Source organism: Podarcis bocagei, assembly GCF_964188305.1.
Source record: "Podarcis bocagei genome assembly, chromosome: 6".
Taxonomy (NCBI): domain Eukaryota; kingdom Metazoa; phylum Chordata; class Lepidosauria; order Squamata; family Lacertidae; genus Podarcis; species Podarcis bocagei.
Window position 1 is genome coordinate 9,615,554 of NC_138130.1, and position 24,196 is coordinate 9,639,749.

The following is a 24,196-nucleotide window of genomic DNA, read 5'->3' on the forward strand; positions in this document are numbered from 1 at the left end:
GACTTCTTCTTAGACATTTTCTAACATGGGTGGGGTGGACTTGCCGTCCTCTAGCTGTTGGGCGTGCTGGCTAGGACAGATGGTGCTTGTAGGTCAACATCTTCCGGAGGGCCACAGTTTCCCCATACATTTATGTAACTGGATGGTGCCCCCATCACTGGTCAGGGGCTCTTCTTTGTGAAAGGAGAAAGGATGTCTTCTTGACATCTCTCCCAGCTGAATTCTAGATGGATGGAAGGAAAGAAAGGAGGGTTTCTGCTGTCCTGGGTCAGAGGCCTTTAAGCCGAGAGGCAATAGGGAACCCGTAGCTTTCAAGAAGTTGGGAGGCAACTTCTGCCAGCAGGTCAGTGGCTAGGGATGATGCAAGAACACCTAGCAGGCCAGTGGTTTTCCATCCTAGTATTCCTTAGAATACTCTGTGTGGTGGGGACATTCTTTGGCACATGAGTTGGAAAATCCCTTAGAATAATCCCTATCATTCTCAAGCATAACTGGGGCTTTCCAGGCAATTTCTTCTCTTCCCTCCTGTTGGATATATGAATAGAGAATGCTATTTTGGATTAACCTCATTTCGTGCCCACACTCTGCACTAGACACAATGAACGTTGGTTATTTCAGAAGTGCTTGGAAAAACTAGGCCACGTTCAATGGGCTCACGGTCTAGTTTAGAAGGAAAACGAAAAGCTAACAACTTGACTACGAGAAGGCAAAATAAGGGCAGGAGGTGGCTGAAACAAATGAGTCAGTGGTGTAGTCCTCTAAATGTCTGCTCAGATGTATCCCACACGCCCAGGTATGTGGGTACAGGACAGCATCTTTGTGGTATGCTTATGAAGACACAAAATAGAGGAATAGAGAGAGGTAGAATGAGTGACAGGCAGCTAGAAAAACACAGCAATGAAGGAAGAGAATAGAGAGAAGTCACGCAAGTGACTCAGTTATTCTAAGCCTCTTCCTCTCAGCAGAACACACACTTTATTCACAACTGCAGTGAGGTGTGTGTGTGGGGAGACAAGCTGGTCTCTATTAACAGAAGAAACTTCCCTTTTCTACCTGTTGCCCATGCAACTTAATTTATTGGTCCTGTTTGTACAACTCTGCTTTGTGTGTGTGCATGCGACATGTTTTGTTTTAGGATTCTTGAATCTCCCTTTCTCAATCCGCTAGAAAACAAAACTCCACCCTGTGGAATCTATTTTAAACCACGATCCTTTTTTTAAAATTTAAAAAGAAAACACTGTTCTCGCCGTGCCCTAGGAATAAGAGCGCTGAGTCCCGGTGCAGCAGTTGATTGGAGACTGAAGCAGAGTTGTTGCTCTACTGTCCCACCCAAAATGAAAAATGCGAGTCCAGTTCAGCAGAGGTAGACAGACCATCGAGCGCAGACAGGTGTTTCGAAAGATTACGCTCCACAATCTACCTTGATATGTAACAAGTGTGGTGTAAAATAGAGGGAACAATACTTAACATTCAAATAGTGCTTCTCTAAAGCACTTCAAATGCATCTGTCACCCACACAAAGTCAGAACTATCCCTATGCTATAGAAGCTGAAAGGCGCAGAGGTTTGGCAAAGGCTAATCTATTCCCTCATGACAGAGATGAAATTGGAACTCATAACTTTCTGGCTAGATTTGAACCCAGAACTTTTGGGCTTCCAGTTCAACCTGTCTCAAAGATTAGGTTGCCATGGGAGTTTCTAGTACTGCATTAAGATGGGACTTTAAATCTGGTCCACCTGTCTTAAAAACTTTTTTGAACAAGGTTATTTACCCCCCCCCTCTCTTTCAGCAGCAGTCTACAAGTTTTACAGCTGGATTTGCTTGGATTATTTCCCTGAGGGTGACCAGAAAAAAAAAGACATGGAGGGCTCCTGTATCTTTAATTTATTGTATAAAATAGGGAACTTCAGAAGGTGTAAGCGGTACCTCCTGAAATTGCCTCTTCTATGCAACTATTAATAGTACAGGAGCCCTCTCCTGTCCCCCCCTCCTATGTACAACATTACTTTGTGAATCCATTTTTGAAATTGCCAAAGCTTTATTCTTCCATTCTTTAGTTTTTCGAATAACGGGGGGTTTCCCGACACCTAGCTAGAACAATTTTAGATTAGAGTAAATAATTAAAGATCAGTAATCTAACTGAAAAGGGAAGGGAAAATTGTCAGCCCTACTTTTAAAAAGTTGATCTTGGGATCTGAATTAAGGAGACTTGACCAGATACTTCCCAAATGTGTTTTCTGTGCTCTTTAAGATGGGCACCTCAATCACCCTTCTTTAATTTCTCAGAATTCTGCCTCTTCCGCCTGCTCCCGCACAATGCCGCTCTCTAAATCTAGATTAGAAGCACACCTTATTTCAAAAGTCAGCCCTCATAGTTGGGAGAAGAGAAGCTGAGATGGAACCTTTTCCTGGCCTCTGCATTCCTTTACCCCAGAAGTACCTGATATTTCCCCCACTTCCACTATCTGTCTTCCAATTTCCCATCTTTCGTTTGTGCCAAAAAATGCAAAGACCAAAACCACACAACAGACATTTCCTAGAAATGCAATCTTGGGACCAGAAGAACGCAGAAACACCTGACATTTCAGGTGGAAGCTGGAATTTCCCGTTGCAGAACTTGCTTCTCCTAATTTTGAATTCTAGCACCCATGACAACATCCATTGTTGATAAAACAACATCCTAGCAGAAATTGTGATATCATTTACAGGGCAAAAGCATGTAACGTATTTTTAGTCTATCTCAGCATGGTTCAGAAGCTGAAACTTAGCACGGGTAGTTCTACGGCACCAAGAAGATATTTTTGGTCTTTAGGGTTGGATACTGCAAGGAAATGGAAGATCTGGATGTGGGACGCTGTAGTCTTCAGCATTCATCTTCAGGGTACATCAAAAGAAAGATGTGTGTTATTTGTAGCACCAGTAGTCCCTCAATAAGGAGAATGTAGATGGTTATTATTTTTCTGAGTTTCCTTTTCTTATCTTGTACGGTGCGGTCTTGTTCTAAAGTGATTCCAAACCAAATGTTGGTGTTCAACCAACAGTTTAACATAAATGTATTCCACATGCTTTCCAAACTGTGTTTTTTGTATTCTTTAAAAAATAAAAGTAAATAAATCTACTTGCAAGACGGGATGCACATGAGCAATTTCAAGGGCTTAAAATACACTGGGTGATCAACTCGCGCCTAACAAAATATTTGAAATCTGTGAGATGATGCAAAAATCCAATTAAAGTTATGAAGAGAGCAAGAGAGGGGGAAAAACCCTCCTGTTTGAAACATAACTTAAAAGGAAAGCAGTTCTGTTTTCCCAGAAGTGATGTGTATAATATTTCTGGCTTGGGAAGAAAGGGCTGGAGTGTTGCTGCTTCGCCAGAACTTGGTACCAGTTTCCTCCATGCTGTTTTAGTTGAGCAGTGTTGACATTTTAACAAATTCTGTGGAAGCTGCTCTGAAGTGGAGGAGTTCTGCTGGTACTTTAGAGACTTTTTTCTTTCTTTTTTAATCCTTTTTACAGTGAAATAGCTGTTTTAATACAGAGACCATGTTCCAGCACGGTTGTATTTGATGACTGATGGCATTCTTGGGTTTCACAGCCTCTCGATGTTCATTCTAAATTTTCTGGAGAAGAATCAACTATTTTTCTGAAACTTTGCAGCTTCTGTATTTTGTGCAGTCATTAGGCTTGCATTACTGCGTAACCCATAAAAATAGTGAATAAAGGGTTCAGTGTCTCTCTGCTTTTTAAGCAAACAAATCTTGTTAACCTCGGATTCCTCTGCCCCTTATAGCTCAGCACAGCAAAGAAACGGAATAAGTTTTAAAATAACTTGAAGCAGTTTTTGTGTGTGGAACTTGGGTCAAATTTTTCTCTTGGCTAAATGGCCGAGAAGTATGTGCAGATATGTGAGTGATGTTCTTCTGCTCTTTCTCAAAAGCTCTTAGATGTTTCATTTCACCTACCTAAATAGTCACCTGATCTTTCATAGTGTTTTCCATCCTCCTTTTAGGAAAACGCTGTTACTTACATGAGTCAAGTAATGCATACTGTACCTACTCTTATCTGGCAATATGTATTGTATACGTGGCTTTAAACTGTATTACTGTTTGTTTTATATGTATAGCAGGCTTGTATGTAGATGTTCTTTTATACATATAAACAAACAGTTGCTATGAGTCATCAGAATGCCCTGGGATCTTGTTTCTGTGGTCACCATATAAGTGAGAATTCAGAAAAACTTAAGGCCCACCTTTCACTGAGCTGAAAAACCCATGTCTGGGCTAGGGTGCCCTAGGACGGAATGTCCACCCCCCAACTCCTCCTAAAAATGGGAAAAGAATCCACTTAGATGACAAACCAGGCTTCCAGAAGGCTAAAACTCTTCTCCATAACATGTTGTTTCCTCATTAGAGGGAATTTCCTTGTATGAAGAAGCATTAAATTCTGCAAACCTGCCCCTGTTTTCTAAAGTGGAGCAGCTCAGCGAGAACTAGCCCTGGCTAGTTAAAAACAATACTCAGAGGTCCACAGTGCTTTCAAAGGTCTAGAATTTTGTAGTTCAGTGTTGTAGTCCCTCTTCTCCATCACATGTTGGACGCCATTTTGCAGTTGACTCTGCTCACAAACACACTCCTGCTCTTTTCCCCACTTGGTGCAAAAGTAATTCTGCAGTGGAGGTTTTAATTATTGGCACGGCATGCCAACGTTAGCTGCCTTTCTAATTTATGTGGCTTTAGTGCAGTAATCCCCAAATCATGTTCTTCCTTTCTAAGAATCAAAGCGCCCATGATGTCCTATGGACAATTCACTGCTTTCAGCCTTTGTGTGGTTTTTTGGGTGAGTGGGGGTGGATTCTGGCCTGCACGTGACTATCCAGAATAGTAGTAGTAGTAGTACTAATTAATGTCACAATCAGATACAGAGGCTGGACCTTTCTGAAGAAAAGTCCTTCTTATCCACTCAAAATCAGAGGCATACGTAACTCCCAAACCTGACAAGGTTTGCTTTTAACAATTCAGCGTGTGTCTCCCTTACTGAGAAAATGCTGTTCTAGCACTGAAAATGCTGGAGTACACCTTGTCCAAAAGCAGCTGCATAATTCTGGTGGCTTCTCTGAGGTGTAATTTGTTTGCAGAATATTAATTGGCGATCTTGCTCAAGCCGTCAGATTTGTGTGCTTCATCATATAGAGAATTGCATTGCACATTGCAACATGTTGTCTTTGTGTGGAGGATGCAAATGTTTGAACTCGGTTTGGCTGCTTCTCTGGTGTTCCTACCCTCTTGTGCCTCTGAATGGTGGGAGCAGTTTTTCCACAGGTGGGAACACCCACGAATCTTCGCTGTTTCGAAGGACACCAGTGTGAGCAGCCGCCATATTGAAGAACAATAATTTAGTTGAGTCATCCAGGACAGAGAAGATCAGGGCGACAGCATTTCTTTGTCCGATGCACATCCTGCTGTTTCCTAACCCTAAAGAAATAAACTACCTTTTCTACAAGAATTGAGGTTTTTATCCTGTAGTTTTTCATCCCCAACCAAGACAGCAATCCTGAACACTGTTAGATGGAAATAAGGCCCACCGACCAAAGTTGGATTAACGTGTGTACCGTTGTACCTCGGGTTAAGTACTTAATTCATTCTGGAGGTCCGTTCTTAACCTGAAACTGTTCTTAACCTGAAGCACCACTTTAGCTAATGGGGCCTCCTGCTGCTGGAGCACGATTTCTGTTCTCACCCTGAAGCAAAGTTCTTAACCTGAAGTACTATTTCTGGGTTAGCGGAGTCTGTAACCTGAAGCATATGTAGCCTGAGGTACCACTGTACGTACATGTAATTGCATTTGCGCATATCCATTCCCTCTTTCGCCTCCTCCTCCCACCCTTGCCTCCCTCTGTCTCCTGTATCTGGGGTGAGGATCGCAGGACGTAGCCAGTGAGGGCAAAGAAGGAGTCTACCCTGAAAAAGTAGGGAACTTGGGGCAATGTCCTTTCTGTGGCTACATGCGGCTGAGTTCTCCCGAAACATTCCCCATACTTGGAAATCCACCCTCTCCGGTGTTTGCCTGGCCTCCTCCCTGTTGCCTTTGCATGCTAGTTTTTAGCGTGGAGGCAGTTATTTGGCTGGAGGAAAACGGCAGTCTTGTGATTCTCGCACTTTCACAGAGATTTATTGTTCCCTGTGCTTTTGTGAGAACCAAACCCGAGGGATCAGTCCTACACACAAGAAGCTGGTGCAAGGCGAGCGCTGATGTTTGAGCTGGCCCAAGCCTGGCAGAGGGGAAATGAACCTTGGAAATAATGTTTGAGTTACACCATCCTTTTTGCCAGCTTAACTTGCGCCGGGTTACCAGGTCACGTATTCAAGACTTAGGATCCAGCCTATTCCTATCCATTCCCAATCCCATCCACAAAACACCCCATTTTTCGGGCTTATGTTCACTTCAGACCCTCCCTGTTCAGCTCAGCCAGCTGGGTGCTGGCTGTGGCAGGGTGGGTGGAATAAACTGGTATATCTCCCGTTGAGTTAAGGATGAGGGAGTTATGCCAACATAGCCCACCTGTGTCAGGAACCTCCCGTACAGCCAGAGATCTGCTGGATCCTAACCCGCTCACCTTGGCAGATCTTGCTGTGTTTCTCAAACTTCGAGTCTCCAGCGGTGGTTTGACTACAACTCCCATCCCTGACCACTGGTCCTGCTAGCCTAGGGATGATGGGAATTGTAGTCCAACAGCAGCTGGAGACTCGAAGTTTGAGAAACACTGTAGGTTGCTGTCAGATCACACCCTAAAATGATAATTGCATCGTAGAAAAAGCCTTTCACAATCTCTGTTCACTTTTGTATAATGTACAACAGAAGCTATAGAAATGATCCTGATCTTCGAATGACTAAGGTTTGGCCACATAAATAAAACTTCCCTGGAACAGATTCCTTCACACTTAGGAGGAAAAATCTTTTCCCCTGGCCTAACTTTCTATGAATACTCTTCTCATAATTTCAACAAAAATAGTTACAAATTTTATAGGTGTGCTTAAAAATACCCCACTTAGGGTACTAAATTAAATGGCCATATATTTAGCTATCTGCGACAACATGTTCCAAAGGGACTGTGTAAAGCCGTGCAATTAAATCTATATTGGGCACTTACATAAATCTGTGGTCAAAATTTTGGAGGTGTTAAGTATCATACGTGCCAGTTGAAGTCACTGGGAATTGCAGGTACTTGTCACCTCAGAATAGCCGGCTACTTGCGTTGCTAACAGTAGTCCATCAATCAGAAACATTTTGGAGCGGATTCTTCCTGTATACTTTGGCTGGATGAATCCCACTTTCTAATCTATTGCTGCAGGAAACGTTTTGGGCGTCAAATCAGGCCCAGAACTGGTTTGCTTGAGAATCTGGCTTTTCACATACTGAGACAAGTCGCTAGATTGCAGGAGGGAAGAAAAAGCTTTGAAAAGTCCTAGAGACAAAGGCCTTCCTTTGACTAATGAGTACATAGTTTTTATGCCCTTTTCCTTGGTTCCTAGTTAAACAAATTCTGGTCTCCTTGTTCCACTTCATCGCATCCTTTCTTTCTACACAATACCAAGAGAGAAGTACACCTGCCAGAAAAGTGGATGTAAACGCAAAGCACACAATTCAGCTAGAATTTGCTGTGACTGAACCGGTGGAACAAGTTTTTAAACATTGCAGCTAACTTAAGTCACATTGCTTTCAATGGGGCTTATGAAACTTAACTAGTTTCACTGGTTTCAAATGGATTTGGTCATAACATATTTTAGCTGGATTGTGGACTTTGTGCTTACATCTACTTTTCTGGAAGGCATACTTCTCTTTTGGTAATACTTGTCTTTTAATGTCTCCTTTCTCTCCTCCCTCCGTCCTCCTTTCTCCTTTTCTCCGTCCTCCCTCCGTCCTCCTTTCTCTCCTCCCTCCGTCCTCCTCTTCTGTCTTCCTTGAAATGTTCAGTAAACAAACTTTCTTCTGGGTTGATGCCTGCAATTCTAGTGTACATTTTGGGCTAAACTGTATGATGGACATCTCTGGTGTCTGTATACATAACTGGAATAATGTACACCTGTCCCCTGATGTTGAGGTCATAAGACTGTCATCTAGATATTTCTAAGAAGTGTTTTAGCACATTTTTTTACAATCTTGCTTGCCCTTTGAAGCAGCCCTGCGAAAGAGTTAGCTTCAAGGCGTCTGGACCCCAGGTTCTCAGGTGTCATGTTGCTTTCACAGAGTCCGTAGTGAAGATGAGATTTGAAGCCTGTTGTCACTCATAGCTCTCTCATTTACACAGGAGACAATGAAATGATTAAAAATTGGTGGCCGTAGAGGCATTCCATGTGTACATTTGTATATGTCTTGATAGAGATGGTGAGAGCCAGTAAAGGAGGACTATTGCCATGATACCTTGCATTGCAGCCTTGTCATAGGCATTTCATTGGCTGCTTGGCATAGACATAAACATCTGGAAAAAGTAAGACCTGTTTGACAGTGGAACGGTCTGCCTCCGGAGGTTGTGGACTCTCCTTCCTTGATAGGTTTTTAAGCAGAGGTTTAATTATTATTATTATTATTAAGTAATTTGTTTTATTATTTATACCCCGCCCATCTGGCTGGGTTTCTCCAGCCACTCTGGGCAGCTTCCAACAGAATATTAAAATACAATATCCTCTTAAACATTAAAAGCTTCCCTAAACAGGGCTGCCTTCAGATGTCTTCTAAAAGTCTGGTAGTTGTTTTTCTCTTTGACATCTGATGGGAGGGCGTTCCACAGGGCGGGTGCCACTACCGAGAAGGCCCTCTGCCTGGTTCCCTGTAACTTGGCTTCTCTCAGGGAGGGAACCACCAGAAGGCCCTCGGCACTGGACCTCAGTGTCCGGGCAGAACAATGGGGGTGGAGACGCTCCTTCAGATATACTGGACCGAGACCGTTTCCTGCACAAGATGTTCCTTGGGGTCTCTTTCAACTCTATGGTTCTATTATTCTATGACCTTTGGTTTGATCCATCGGGGTGGTTCTTGTGTTGCCCTCTGCCTGACTAAATGTACTCATAATTGCACTGGGCTAGTTATGAAAAGACACTTGAGGACTTCAAGAAATTTATGGGTGGGTTAGTAGTGTGGAAGCTGAGGCTTCCTTCCCGTTCTACTTGAATGCCAGAAGTCCCTGAACATGGAGGAGGAGTCCTTCCTGCCTCTCTTTCTCACACTTTTGGGGTGTCCCAGTTTCAAGCTTGGAGGCTTCTGATATGACTCGAGCAATGTGAGAAGTGGGAGCACTGCAGCAGCTCCCATGCTGCAAAAGGAGCCTTGAGCATCAATCCACACACGGTGCAAAACAGAGTAGTGGACCGTCCCACATTGCACCGCAAGTGGGAGCGTCAGATTATTGACTGCTCTGCCACGTAGATATATCCCAGCACCTGGAAACCTAACACATAAGGAAGCAGGTTGCCGTAGCTCTCTCGCTGATGTGCTAGCTCGCTATATTTATGACCTTGTCAGTTGGATTGGAATTTGGCTAGTGGTATTGGACTGAGTGGTGACTAATTTTTTGTGTGCTTTTCTTTTTATTGTTTCCAGGAGAGAAGCCATACAAATGCACATGGGAAGGATGTGACTGGAGATTTGCGCGCTCCGACGAGTTGACCCGCCACTACAGAAAGCACACTGGGGCCAAACCTTTCCAGTGTGCCGTGTGCAGTCGCAGCTTTTCTCGGTCTGACCACTTGGCTCTGCACATGAAGAGACATCAGAACTAGGCTGGACTTTCTCATGAGGCTCTTGGTATCTATGCAACTTCCTAGTGACTCGGTTAAAGTATATATACACGTTCAGTTAGAATTAGCTTAAGTGTTTTGACTGCATATGAACTGCTCTCCATTTTTAAAAGAGGAAAAATTGTGAAAGAAACTGGAAGTGTATATTTTGTATATTTATGAGGAAACAGGGAAGACACTGTGTCACAATACTGATGGTTTCACCATGTTACGGCCACGTGACCTACTCTTCACGCATTTGACTTCAGCCCCTCACAGATGTCATCTCAGGGCTCCCTACCATGGTATATATTTTGCAGATAGGATTAATCGGTTTCATATATGCATAGGCAAAAACATTTTGCCAGAACAGGTTTTACAAACGTGTGGTTTCTGTGCAGTCATGGGAGCCGTTTCCCAGATTTTGGCTAAACACATGCGTCGGGAAGCCAGGGTTTTGTTGTTACCTGTTTTACCACATGGCGACTAATGTTCATACATCACAGTAAGCCGTGAACAAGCAATGTGGCCATGTCTGCTTCCCAGCTACTGCTGCTTCACTACTCCGCTTGCGTGAGCAGAAGAAACAAACCGCAAACCATGGCTTAGCGTGTTTTCCAAACCCAGAACCGTGGTTTGTTCCTACAAACCATGGTCCCAGCTTCAGGTGGCACAGTAAGCAAGGTTTGTGTTGTTCCCACATGTGCCAGTTGAGGAGTGGTCAACAAACACACAAGACGACTCTGCTCATTCATGATAAGCTGTGATTTATGGCTTACTGTGAAGTACAAAGACAGCTAATGCGGTCTGGCAAGCTCCTCTTGCCTGTGGATGTAAACAAGTGTCTATGGATGTATCTGCACTGCAGGTATTTAATGCCCATAACCTTTTTCCTGGGGACTCTTGGGGACTGTTTTGTGATGGGGAATCTGTGACAGATCAGATTGTGCTCCCCAGGATTCCTTGAAGGAAAGCAATGACAGTTAATTGGTATGGAGCTGATTAAAGTATGTTGTATAGCAATGCCCCAGCTCACATCTGCAAAATATAACATGACGAGGTGTCCCTAAATGTAAGTATTATGTCTCAAAAGCTCTGGAATCTATGTTTTTGGGGCCTTGACCAAGACACTCTTGCTCTGGTAAGCAGTGTTTAGGAAAACTAATTTAATTTACAGCTAAGTGAATCTAAGAGGACAAGCCACCATTTATTTTCTGTCAGAATTTTACTGGATGTTTTATTACTTGTTATATTTTATAAAAAAAGTTTTCTGTGGAGATGAAATATATATATATATATATACAAATTCATAAATAGCCATAGAACAAAATGTTCTGTAAGTTGCATGTTTGCTATGACAAAGATTTTGTAAATATGCAGATCAGCTTATAATGTTTTCTTACAAAAGGATTTTCTAGAAATCAGCTGGGAAAAGTAGCAACCATCTTACTTCGGACAGTTTTAATATGGCACATTTAAAAATTGAACCATCTTTTTAAAATACCTCTCAAAAAAAGTTAGCCGCCTTGGTTTCACATAATGAGCTAGCCATCCAGTCGCTTTTGTTATTGTTCACACAGATGTGATGCACTGAGAATTCAAAACAGATCACACTTCCTCCCCTAAAATGTTTTACAAGTACAAAATATTTGCAAAATATGAACTGTTAAGCAACTGCCAGGAGCTTAAATAACAAGGGTGGATCTGATACATAATGTTAAACCTCTTACTATAAGCTAAACTTAATATTGCTTTAAAAAGAAGGATTTAGAATGTGGGTTTAGAATATCAAAACACTAAGCTGGTTCAACACCAGTACAATCTAATTCTGTGTGGATTTTTTTTTTGCCCCCGATTCAACTGTATTGAGTGTGCATGTAGCCCTTTCAAACAAGCTGCATTGATCAGCTGTCTGGAGAATGGAAAGGGGTCTGTGGGAATCTGATGTTGGTGTGGTCTGTAGCCTGTTTGATCTATATGTCCAGGCCCAGCAGTGGCGTAGCGTGGGTTGTCAGCACCCGGGGCAAGGCAAGTAATTTGCGCCCCCTAACCCGTGGATGTGCGCCCCCTAACCCTAACCCCCAGATGTTGCGCCCGGTGCGGCCGGCCCCCCCTGCACCCCCCACGCTACGCCACTGAGGCCCAGCTCAGGTTCTGGTATCAAATGCACACCACCTGTTTGTGTGTGGCATTCCCGGTGCAGCTAGTGATAATGTGTACTGAAACTTTCTGTGTATTTGTATTTGTCTATGTAATATGGATCTGGGGGACGGCAGCGGCTGGGACACGACTTGTCGCTTTCGCAAAGGCAAAGGATACTGCAGTTTCTCCTCCCCCAAAGTTTGCTAGTTCAAATGTAAACGATGCTGTAATCCCACCCCGAAAAACTTTCTTATTAAAGCATAAGCACATTTTGTAAAATTGGAGTTCTAACATTGAGAGGGAATGTGTTCTCTGCTGCTGGAATCTAGCTCAATATACCATGGCTGAGGACACGATGAGAGTGGAGGTGGCAGTGTTCCCGCTCGTACTCAAACCTCATCCCATTTTAAATTGAGGGGAAGGAACTATCAGTCGGAATGCTATTGCCTAGAGCAAAAAAAACGTGTTTTGTGGCCCTTTGAGGCCCCACTGCTGAAATTCCCTTTTCTGCCTAGCATCTCACCACACCAATGGCTCCACCATCTTACCTAGATCAGAATGACAATGAAGGCAAGGCGGGTTGAACCACAAAAGAGGGTGAATTTTGAATGTCGGAACTGAACAGGAAAAAGAAAGTCTGGTGTGTTAACTTTCAGCAGTGTTCTGTCTTCAAGAGTAATGGTTCTGTCCATTCTCATGGGTTTCAGAAAATGATCTGTGATTAGTTCCGCTTAAAAAATAATCAAGTGGTGCCCTTTCAAACTTAATTTTAATTCAACATAAAATTTCACAGGTTAATCTGTTTCAGAGGCAGTAATGGAAATAGTACTAGCAAGTAGCACAAGACAGTTAGATACACAAGAGTTTGCCCATGGAACAATTCTGTGCATGTTTGCTTGCAAATAAGTCCCACTCTGTTTATCTACTTCTTATACCTTAGCTTTGAAGACTGCTGCCTCTGGCATTATAATGGGTTGAATCCTGACAAAAGCTGAGCACTTCCAGGTCTAATTGGCTTCAGTGGGACAAAGTAACGTGTGCTCTTAACAGTGCTTATGTATAGTTACTTGGAAGTAGGTCCTATTACATTCTGTGGGGCTTACTCCCAAGTGAATGTAGAGTTGCAGCTGAGGTCTCTTCCTGGAATCTGAGACCTAAAATCTTTACTAGATTGTAGCTGAGATTGCTATTCAGGTCCTCGTTTACATACACAAATCCTGTATGAATTCTTGCTGTGCCACCTCTTGCTCAGGAGAAAGGGCAGGATATAAAGCAGGCATAGGCAAACTCAGCCCTCCAGATGTTTTGGGACTACAACTCCCACCATCCCTAGCTAACAGGACCCAGTGGTCAGGGATGATGGGAATGGTAGTCTCATAACATCTGGAGGGCCGAGTTTGTCTATGCCTGATATAAACTGAGTAAATAATCATGTACACCAGAACTTACTGTTATTAGTATGGCCACTCTAGTCTCTTCAGGAAGGGCAAATCTCTCTCTTATGGGCTTTCCATCTTCCCTAACCCCACCTGTCAACAGGTTGGCCTACTCAGTGCATAGTCCTGTTTGACCAACATATATTCCTGGTGGACATCTTAGGCAACACTTTTGAAAGAAGCAGTACTTGGGAGTGCTTTCTTAAAACAGGAGAATGTGTTAAATTATTTCCCTTGGAGACACGCTGTTGGGACATTTCTTTTTCCTGTTCAGTTCCACCAGTTCTCCACTTGACACCAGATTGAGGTTCACTGCTAAGTTGTGCAGATGTAGCACGGCCAGCTTGGGTGTTGGAGAGTATGCTTGGCAGAATCCGAGCCACTTGTGTTTTGGCAGGAACGATGAAGACCTTCGTGAATACTGGGTTAAAGGAGAGATGTGGACCTCAGCAATCAGGGAACCTTTGCCACATTGACTTCTCAGCTGAAGAAGCCCTGCTCTTCCATTGCAGAGCCTGGGGCATGGTTTAGGGATCATAGCCAATTTACATGGAGTGTTGTCCTGGCCTCTTGGTTGCTCAAGTGAATTCTGAACGCCCTGAAGCACAGCCAATACCCTTGTTTCCCAAGGGAAGATTAGTAATGATCAGATGAGCTGCCTTCTAAGGAAGCTTGTTGACCACGACACACCTTCACCCTGATAGAGCCCCTGATACACTTCCAGGTTTCCCCAGAAAACCACAAATTATTCCGAGCCTTATCCTTCATTGCCAACCAGGTCCTTAATGCTGGACTCCAAGCAACAGAGGAGGAGATTCAGTTGTAGGATACGGTCAGATTGCACCATAAGTAATTCAGTTACATGGGGAGGTGATTTGCGAGGCAAGCTTTCCTTTGCAGCAGAGTTCTGAGCCTTTCCCCCTTCCTAACAGCTAATTAACAAGCTGCTTTAGAAACTCCGGTTTGTTTTTAATAAGTTTTTAGCCTATTTCCTTGTTCTTTCCCATTGTGCATGTCTTGGAGCCCGAGGGTAGAGGGTTCTGAAGTTGTGCACAGCGCTGCCTTTGGCACGAGGTGAGACGCCCCAGCGTGGGCTCAGAAGCCCTTGCCCTGGGCTTTTGGGGCTTCTCTGCATCACAGCCGCTGAGCTGCAATGTCATGCTGTCAACCAAAGGGTAGAAAGTAAAGTTAACTAATCAACATGCCAAAAAGGGGGGGGGAGGGGAGAAAGGCCTCGAAGCAAAACTTTGTTCAGACTATTGTTTGCGTCTTTTATTTATTTTTGTGGTATATGGTAGAGATTTTTTTTTTTTAGAAAATTTTCCACAAACTTGATAAAGTTGTTTATAGCTTTTTTCTAAAAAAAAAAAAAAGCATTGCTCTTAATTGTAAATAGATGATGGGAAAAGATGTACATATTTTTTTTGTAAGGCTTCAGATGTTTAATCCTGGAAAAGAAAAACACAAGCATATTGTTTTGCTGCTCTCCCCCTGCTACTCTGCCCCACTCCCTGTCCTTATTTTTGTATGGCGATATATCCTATGCAAATGATCAAGCAAACAGCTGTATCGTTACTGAAAGAGAATGAGATGCTTTATATATATATATATATATATATATGACCCCTTTTTTTTGGAAAATAAAAAGTGCCTAAAAGCATTTGTTTGTGTGTGTCAAGAGCAGATCTCCTGATTTTGGAAAACCTGTCTTAATTTTAATTTTCAAATTGTTGGGGTACACATAAGAAATAATAGAAAATTATTGTGAGCCCACCTCTCTGCATGTTTTATTATTCCGGACTGGATTTTCTTTACGCTTATAGCTCCATCAACCTCAGTGATGCAGGCACAAGATATTATGGACCTTTGGCTCCCCAGGTGCTGCTGAATTACAATTCCATCAACTTCAGCAAACATGATCAATGGCCAGGGAAGATGGGAGTTGTGTGTTCTCAGAAAGATGGCTACTTCTTGCATCTCTCTTTGAGTTTCCCCTCTAGGCCCGGTCCAGGGCCATCTCTGAAATTAGCAGCTTCCGAACAGAGGGAGTTTAGCTTGGCTGGACTGCCCCCAAGGTAGAGTTCCACAATTCTGTTGAAATACGTCCAGTATTACATTCCCATGGATTTAATATTTCAAGTAAATGGACATCTCAACTTTAACCCAGGAATTTTCAGATCATGTGGGAGAAGGTATTTCCAGAAAGTATCCTGGCTGCATGTTTTATAGTGCTGCTAAGATATGCCTGCTCAGTTTGTTAATAATACTGGAGATTTTGGGTCTGGAGCACCACCTGCAGATTGGCAAACTGCCTCGACGATAAGCAACAGGTGCAAGAGTGAGGGATGTTAACTGAATGCAGTCATCCCCCTGACGTCTTAAACTCCGCCTCTCCATTTGCTCACTTGACTCTCCACAAATGCATACAGTACAATGACTGTGGGTCAGTCTTCCGTTCGTTTCATATAGGAATGCCGTGCCAAAGGTGGATCAAATCGTACATTTCACACAGCTTGAGTTTTCCTCAACCCGCAGAGGGTACACCATGTCCAGGGGGGTTCCCATACACTGAGGCAGCGTGGAGTCACGGGATTCCGGCTCTTTCATATTTAACAGGCCTTCCAACAGTTGTTTTAATGCGATCCTCAGAGAGATGAAGGATTTTTCCATTTTCAGGAATGCTGTAAAGGGCTCTGGCTTGTTTTTAATACATTCTCTTGGAAAGCTCTAGCGGGACATTTCCAGATAGGTTTTATCATCTAAAGAGCGGGCGGCTCCCAAGTCTCGGCTGCTTTAACGCATCAGGAAAACAACCATCTGATTCTCCTAAATGTTAGTGGAAACGGAACAGTTATTAGAGCAACACAAACTTCATCTCTTGACCAGAGAGAGAGAGAGAGACTGGCCAAGATTCATACTTGATTTTTGGCTTTTGTCATGAATCCTGCACACATGGAAGCTATAAGAGGCTGCCTATGAATTCCCCAGCTTATGTTTACAGCAGAAGGTATTGAGGGTCTGGAAACCAAGCCATATGAGGAACGGTTGAGGGAGTTGGGTGTGTTTAGCCTGGAAAAGGAGACTGAGGAGATACAATTCAAATATCTAAAGGGCTGTCACATGGAAGCTTGTTTTCTCCTGCTCCAGGGTGGCAAGACCCAAACCAGGGGTTGGCAAAAATTTTTAGTCGCGGGCCCGCCCACTGTCCCTCAGAACTTGTGGCGGGCTAGAGAAGTGGCACCGAGGGGGGGGTGGAGCTGGAAGACGAGGTGAGGGGGGCAAGTAGTCCTCCCCAGCCCCAGCCACTGTGCTTACCTTCCCTGGGGCTGCCGCCGTCACCACCACTGCCGCCGCTGCTTGTGGGTAGGCAGAGTGAGCTTGTCCGCTCTGGCCCACAGGAGCACCAGGGTGGCAGATGGAAGATGAGCGACATGAAAGGACTGGCTCCAGAGAGGGGCTGCTTAAAATGGCGCTCAGCCCAGCCCCCTTCCTCCTCTAGGCAGGGCGGGGAGAAGCCAGGAGGAGGGAGGAAGGAGGCACCACCGCAGTGTGCGTGACGGAGGGGGGGAAACGGAATGGCGCAGGGGGGGAAACGGCGCAGTACGAACAAACAGAATCCCCACGCCAATCCACAGACAGTCCGTGGGCCGGATCCTGAAGGCAGTTGGGCCTGATCTGGCCCGCGGGCCTCAGTTTGCCGACCCCTGACCCAAACCAATGGGTTCAAGTTACAAGAAAGGAGATTCCAGCTAAACAGGAAGAACTTTCTGACGGTAATAGTTGTTTGACCATGGAATGGGCTACCTCAGAAGGTGGTGGACGCTTCTTCCTTGGAGGTTTTTAAACAAGAGGTTGGCCGTATGTCATGGATGCTTTAGTCAAGATTTCTGCATTGCAGGGCATTGGACTAGATGACCCTCAGGTCTGTGATTTTAGGTGTACACACACACACAACATGGATGCAGGGGGGGAGTAATAAGTAACAATAATTTTATTATTTATATGTTGCCCACCTGACTGACTTGCCCCAAGTCACTGTGTGGCTCTGAACAGAATATTAAAAACGCAATAAAACATCAAGCACGAAAAACTTCTCTATATATCCCTGTTACTGGAAACAAAAGCAGGAATGGGCCATTTTCACCAGTTTGTGGGAAATGACAATATTTAGGTGAGGTGACGTGAAATAAAGTACTTCTTCACACAATGCATAGCCTACTAACTTACGGAATCAGCTGCTGTGGGATGTTGCAATGGCCCCTGGCATTAAGCAATGCTTAGACTCTATATGTATAATTATATGTATCAGATGCTACTAGCCATGGCTCAGAAGCGGCAAGGCTCCAGCGGCCGAGGGCCAAAGAGCAGAGAAGGCTTGCTGCCTTGATATCTGCCTGTGGACTTTCCTGGCGGCAGTAAAGGTAAAGGGACCCCTGACCATTAGGTCCAGTTGTGGCCGACTGGGGTTGCGGCGCTCATCTCGCTTTAACAGCATTACCTGTCCTCGGAGGAGCAGACTTTGCATGCGTCTACACTGTGGGAATGCCTCTCAGACAGAAGCCACACCCACAACAGTGACTCGTGCAGACACAATAAGGATGGGCGGCTGTCCAGGTAGGTACTTCTTGCTGTTACACATTGCTAAAGGGTGTAAAAAGGTAAAGGGACCACTGACCATTAGGTCCAGTCACGGACGACTCTGGGGTTGCGGCGCTCATCTCGCTTTATTGGCCGAGGGAGCCGGCGTACAGCTTCCGGGTCAAGTGGCCAGCATGACTAAGCCGCTTCTGGCAAACCAGAGCAGCGCACAGAAACGCCGTTTACCTTCCCGCCGGAGCGGTACCTAATTATCTACTTGCACTTTGACGTGCTTTCGAACTGCTAGGTTGGCAGGAGCAGAGACCGAGCAACGGGCGCTCACCCCGTCGCGGGGATTTGAACCGCCGACCTTCTGAACGGCAAGTCCTAGGCTCTGTGGTCTAACCCACAGGAGTAGGGTGACCCAATAAGCAGTACCATGGCTGCATGAGGATTCTGCGGGCTCCAGGATAATTAAGGAAACTTGCAAACTATTACCCTCTCCCTACCCCAGAAAGTAGGGTCTGAGTGAAAGGTGCAGGTGTGTCGTCCTGGATTTTCCCAGTTGCAGCTCTTTCCCCATGACCCACACGAGTAAACAGAGTGAAAGTGTCCAATCACTTATAAAGAGCAGGGGAAAAGCAGTAGGAAGTGCTGCTTCTGACCCCAGACCCTGTTGGCCAAGGTTTTAGGAGTAGGCTCAAATGTATTCTGTGCCAGCAGCTTTCCCAGCTGCAGAGCCTGTTTGTATGAACCTGGGAAAGCAGAAACCACTGCAGTTGCTCCCACCTCACAGAAACAGCAAGCTGAAGGGTCTGCGGGGCTGGCAAAAAAATAAAAATAAATCCTCTAGGACTACAAGGTAATTCAAATCAGCTCTGCATATATGTTTATGTTTGAAGGATTCAGTGATAGTAAAAGTACATGGGCTGCTGCTGCTTTTGTGGGTGGCCTTCGCTTTCTCCAACATTTGGTCAAAAGTTCTTACTCCTCACAGTGCAATCCTGAGCATTCTTTCCTTCAGTGCATAAAAGATTGTAGCTTAAGTGCGCCCAGAATAACAGATAAGGCAGCAAATCCTCTGCAGGATAAATAAATCCACTTCAGCCAAAGTTAAAACATGGGCATCCCATTGAATTCAGGAGATCAGGAAGAAGAAGAGTTTGGATTTGATATCCCGCTTTATCACTACCCGAAGGAGTCTCAAAGCGGCTAACATTCTCCTTTCCCTTCCTCCCCCACAACAAACACTCTGTGAGGTGAGTGGGGCTGAGAGACTTCAAAGAAGTGTGACTGGCCCAAGGTCACCCAGCAGCTGCATGTGGAGGAGCGGGGAAGCGAACCCGGTTCACCAGATTACGAGATTACCGCTCTTAACCACTACACCACACTGGCTCTCAATGGGGGATCTCCCAACCCCTCAGCCAAACTCACCTTCCCTCCACCCGATATCAAAGCCGTGGCTGCAAAGGAGCAAATAGGTGAACCAAACCTATGCTTAGCTGTCTCCCCTTGAAGTCAATGGATTGTAAAAGTGTTTCCCTTTGGCTGTATTTTGCTGAAGGCACTGAGATAAACTAGACATCATATGCATGTTTGCACTTAGGATGCATTTTTTAAAAATACGCAAATAGCAGCTTCTGGAGGGAGGGAGGGTTATTCATTGGGGATTGTAAGTCTGAAAGGAGAACAGTCCTTTTCTCCTCAAATTTTGTCCATCAAGGGAGGAGAAGGTTAAGCTCCTCCCACCCACCTGCTTCAACCCCTATAATTATCAACCCCCCCCCCTTGCATGCTATTTGCATTTTTAAAGAGTGTACATTACATGAAATGACACATTTAGTTCAGTCTCTTCAGAATATTAAATTGAACATAAGTAAAAGTCTTTCCCCATATGGTTATCATTTTCCACACTCCGGTGGGTATATCAATGCTTTGCCTGCCTCCACCCCCCCCCCAGCCTTTCTGTTATGAAGATGGAACTGAGATCCACTCGTCCTTGCAAAAAGTTCACACATGCTAAAATGCCCTGAGGGGGGGAGAAGATTTACTTCATCTTTGAAATATTAACAGCAGCAATCAAGTGAAATGTGAGCATTTTGAAGGGTACATACCATGCCTCCGGACGTTTCAGCTAATTTCTGCGATATAAAAGGGCTTTTCAGTAACCTCAAAGAAGCAAATCCTCATAAAGATGAGAGAAACCTGATTATCAAATGGTGTCAGCTTGTACCATCTGCAAATACATTAGTCACAGTGATTCCAAATGTTATTTCGTTTAAGCTGGAAGGGGCTATGCACACCCTTATGGTTTAAGGCAATGCCTGACAACTGTCTAGCCCCCGAACCTGTTCCATATATGCTTTGAAACTGGGCTTTAATGTCTCTTACACCAAGGGCTCTCATGAGTTCCCCTCACTGTGGTGAGATTTTGTGAGCATGCTCAGTATGCTTAGAGCCACAATTCCCCAAATGTGTGCCACGATGAAGCACATAAACTGGGATTCATCCATCAAAAATGTAGAAATGTCTGGAAGCATGGCAGTCCACGTCACAAGTGTCGTTTTCCTGGAAAAATAGGAGATTTTTGGAGCTCAACATCTTTTGCTTTGGGATTTTCACTTTTTGAAATATGGCAACCTTAACGTAAGCCACTGAAGGATTCTGCAAGCCCAAAATACGCACCCTCAGAGAAAGCTGCCTGCCCATCTCTGCATGATTCACTGCTCTGCCCTTGCTTCAGTCCAGTCACACCATCTGGGGGGCAGCAGATAATTCTGTCACGTGTCTGTGTCTCACCCTTCAGAGGAGGCTCCCTTTTGTGTCTTGGCGTGACTCACTCTTCCCATCTTGACTTGCACAGGAGAACAAGGGGCGAGCTCCGCCATGTACAGATAATTCTCCACTCTTGCTCATTCTAAAGGTAAAACCCCCACTTTAATTCAAAAATAAACAGTGTGTCAGCTAGCAGACATTTCGGAAGCACTGGCCTACCAGATATAAAAAGGCAAAGGACACAGTCCAGACCGAAGCGAGCTGTGATTAAATACAAACCAATTCACCACCCCATGGCATTTAAACTGACTTGTTGAGAATTGTTGGCATTTGTCTGTCTCAAGAGACAATAGAGTGCACCTCCAGGCAGGGGAGTGGGGGTCAAACCACCGGAGAATCACAGCACCTACAGTGGCTGCAGAGACCGCTAATAGCAGGCATGGCCAAACTCGGCCCTCCGGATGTTTGGGGACTACAACTCCCATCATCCCTAGCTAACAGGATCAGTGGTCAGGGATGATGGGAACTGTAGTCCCAAAAAATCTGGAGGGCCGAGTTTGGCCATGCCTAGCTAATACTAATAGTAGTAGTAATAATAAAAACTCGTAACTGCTGCATTGTTTTTGCTGCGTTAGCGATCTCGAAATGACCTCTCTGGGGCACAAGCTTGGGCAGTGTGTAGAATCATAGAGTTGGAAGGAACCACAAGGAACCCCCTGCAATGTTTTGCCCTAGGTAGAACTCAAACACGTGACCCTGAGATGAACAGTCTCATGCTCTACCGACTGAGCTATCCTGAATTCTGTTAGACGTATTGAAATATAATCGCCATGACTAGCTTAGGTCTGTTAATTTTGAGGGGTCTACTTACTCTGAGTAAGGGTTACTTGACGGCAACCTGTAAGAATTTAGTTAGTCCCATTCTGTTTCTTTCAGAGCCCCTTGGCCATGATTAACTCCGGCTTCATTGCAGCTGATTAGTTCTGTTCAGTACTGTCCTCCCTAAAGGCCTTTTAATCATGGCTGTCGGAGTGCACATTGCTCACAGGTCATATTCTGACACTGACGATGTGATGCGCAGCCATGGTTAAGGATAACAAGGACAAGTAGGGAAGATTTTGCGCAGGAGACAAGAAAAGAGGCAGGGAGCACGCACTCCCAATCTCTTGTTCCCAATTTCTTAGCCATGATTAAGAGATGAGATGGTCTGGAATCATGACCGGGGGGGGGGGTGCGTTTCTCATGCACGTCTGCAGCCTTCCTTAGTTGCACTGCTTAGTTGTCGAACATTTTGGCTCCCAAACACCACAAACCCGGAAGTGACTGTTCTGGTTTGCAAACTATTTTTGGAAGCCTAATGTCCGAAAGGGCTTCCTTGGCTTCTGATTGGCTGCAGGAGCTTCCTGCACCCGATTAAAAGCCGCGCTTTGCTTTCTGAACACTTTGGAAGTCGACAGACTTCCGGAACGGATTCTGTTCAACTTCCAAGGTACGACTGACAAATAATAATAATAATAATAATAATAATAATAATAATAATAATAATAATGATAATTTATTGTTTCTACCCCGCCCATCTGGCTGGGCTTCCCCAGCCACTCTGGGCGGTTCCCAACAGAATATTAAAAACACGATAAAGCAACAAACATTAAAAATGTCCCTAAACAGGGCTGCCTTCAGATGTCTTCTAAAAGTCATTATGAATGCTCAGTGCAAAACATAAACCAACACTTGGCAGATATAAACCTCTCTTTGCCTCTTTCAATTAATTAACAATGTGGGTCAGTCAGTGCTCCACCTCAGAAGGCAAAGACACTACCGAAGGAATGTGTGAGGAAGACAAGGTCTTGAACTGGCGGTACTTTATCCAGCCTGTGTGGGAACCTGGAGGGAGACTGCTCACATCAGACAAGGAAGCCACGGTGCACCTATGGGTCAGGTCCGCTGATAATCCTTGACCCCCACCCCATAATGACTTCCTCTTTGAGACTTCCTCCCTGGCCTGAGCAGCGAAAGAACCTCATTGCCTCTGCCTTTCTTCTTGCCGCATCCTTAAATGCACAGGAGCTCACCTGACAGAATGTCAACTTGCTTGAAAGAAACTTACCTGTGTTTGCAAGCAACCCCCTATCTCTCTCGTTCTCTGACCTTGCTCCAGTTATGAATATGTTCAGAGCAGGGCAAGCAGGAATCCCATAAAGTAAATGGGCTGTAGATGACAGTCATAAAGAGTAGTGATTCCTAGAACAGATAGATCCCTGTCCAAGTTGCCATGGCACCCCTGAACTAATTAAAAAATAACTTGGTAAAAGGCAGATAATTCTACCCCAAGCATTTCAGAGGGGTGTTGAAGGTTGGATTCCTGCCAGGAAAAAGAAAGAAAGGCGAAAGCAACCCTTTTAACTGCCAGGACCGTGGTTGGCTGGGTAAGTAGATGTTGACACTTACGATGGTTCGAAGAGCAGGGCGAAATATGGGAGGCGTGTATTAAATTGTGTAGACTCCGTGTAGAACATAGAAGGAATTTCCTTTTTAAAAGGGGCAAGGAAAGGAGCAGCCTCTTTGAAGCCCAGCGTTTTATGAGATCTCCGTCCTTGGGAGCTGAACAGTAAAGATGACTCGCACCGCTTCGGGCTTTGCAAAATTACTACCAACGAAAAGGCTGAGTAGCTTTATCGAGATGCTGGAGTGGCCATTAAAACTTCAAAGGCAGTGTGTGACTTGAGCTTTACTTGTCACCATGAAGGATATTTATTATAGGAAGATTTGGGTCCTTAGAAAAAGTTAACAGGGCGATATTAATGTGAAGTCTTGGGTATTATGGGATGGCCTCCCACCCCCAGCCCAGCAGCATGAGAGATCAGTTGTTTTCATTACTTATTGTCCTTGAAAAGCCGTCCGGAGGAAAGGCAGGTGAGAGAGCAAAAAACAAAAAAACACGAAAAAACCCCACCCTTGGAATGGACTAAGAGTGTCTTCTTCTGCAGCATATAATCAAATCCTTAGTTCCTTCTACAACTGCCAGGATCCCACTTCTCTCAAAGGGACAACCACCGGTGTTTGAATCATAGAATCATAGAGTCATAGAATCATAGAGTTGGAAGAGACCACAAGGGCCATCGAGTCCAACCCCCTGCCAAGCAGGAAACACCATCAGAGCACTCCTGACATATGGTTGTCAAGCCTCTGCTTAAAGACCTCCAAAGAAGGAGACTCCACCACACTCCTTGGCAGCAAATTCCACTGTCAAACAGCTCTTACTGTCAGGAAGTTCTTCCTAATGTTTAGGTGGAATCTTCTTTCTTGTAGTTTGGATCCATTGCTCCGTGTCCGCTTCTCTGGAGCAGCAGAAAACAACCTTTCTCCCTCCTCTATGTGACATCCTTTTATATATTTGAACATGGCTATCATATCACCCCTTAACCTCCTCTTCTCCAGGCTAAACATGCCCAGCTCCCTTAGCTTTGCTCCCTTTTAGTAAAATACTGTCACAGAC

General features: G+C 44.6%; 1 protein-coding gene and 1 long non-coding RNA gene across 5 annotated transcripts in view; one reads left to right on the forward strand and one right to left on the reverse strand.

The window, feature by feature from the left end:
• Window positions 1-24,196, forward strand: part of KLF5 (KLF transcription factor 5) — a 207,110-nt gene that overhangs the window by 19,133 nt on the left and 163,781 nt on the right. For 3 of the 4 annotated variants that reach the window (XM_081198522.1, XM_081198524.1, XM_081198525.1), the window contains exons 4-5: window positions 9,594-11,754; window positions 11,910-15,007. The exons of the other annotated variant lie outside the window; for it this stretch is intronic. In XM_081198522.1, coding sequence (XP_081054648.1) covers window positions 9,594-9,772 — 179 coding nt within the window. In that variant the 3' untranslated portion in view covers window positions 9,773-11,754; window positions 11,910-15,007. Of the gene's footprint in view, window positions 1-9,593; window positions 11,755-11,909; window positions 15,008-24,196 lie in introns of those variants that run through there. 4 annotated transcript variants of the gene reach the window in all.
• On the reverse strand, window positions 14,708-21,210 carry LOC308589522. Its single transcript, XR_014009350.1, has 2 exons — window positions 20,040-21,210; window positions 14,708-16,173 (listed from the first exon to the last, which is right to left on the reverse strand). It is a non-coding gene; the product is annotated as an uncharacterized lncRNA (long non-coding RNA).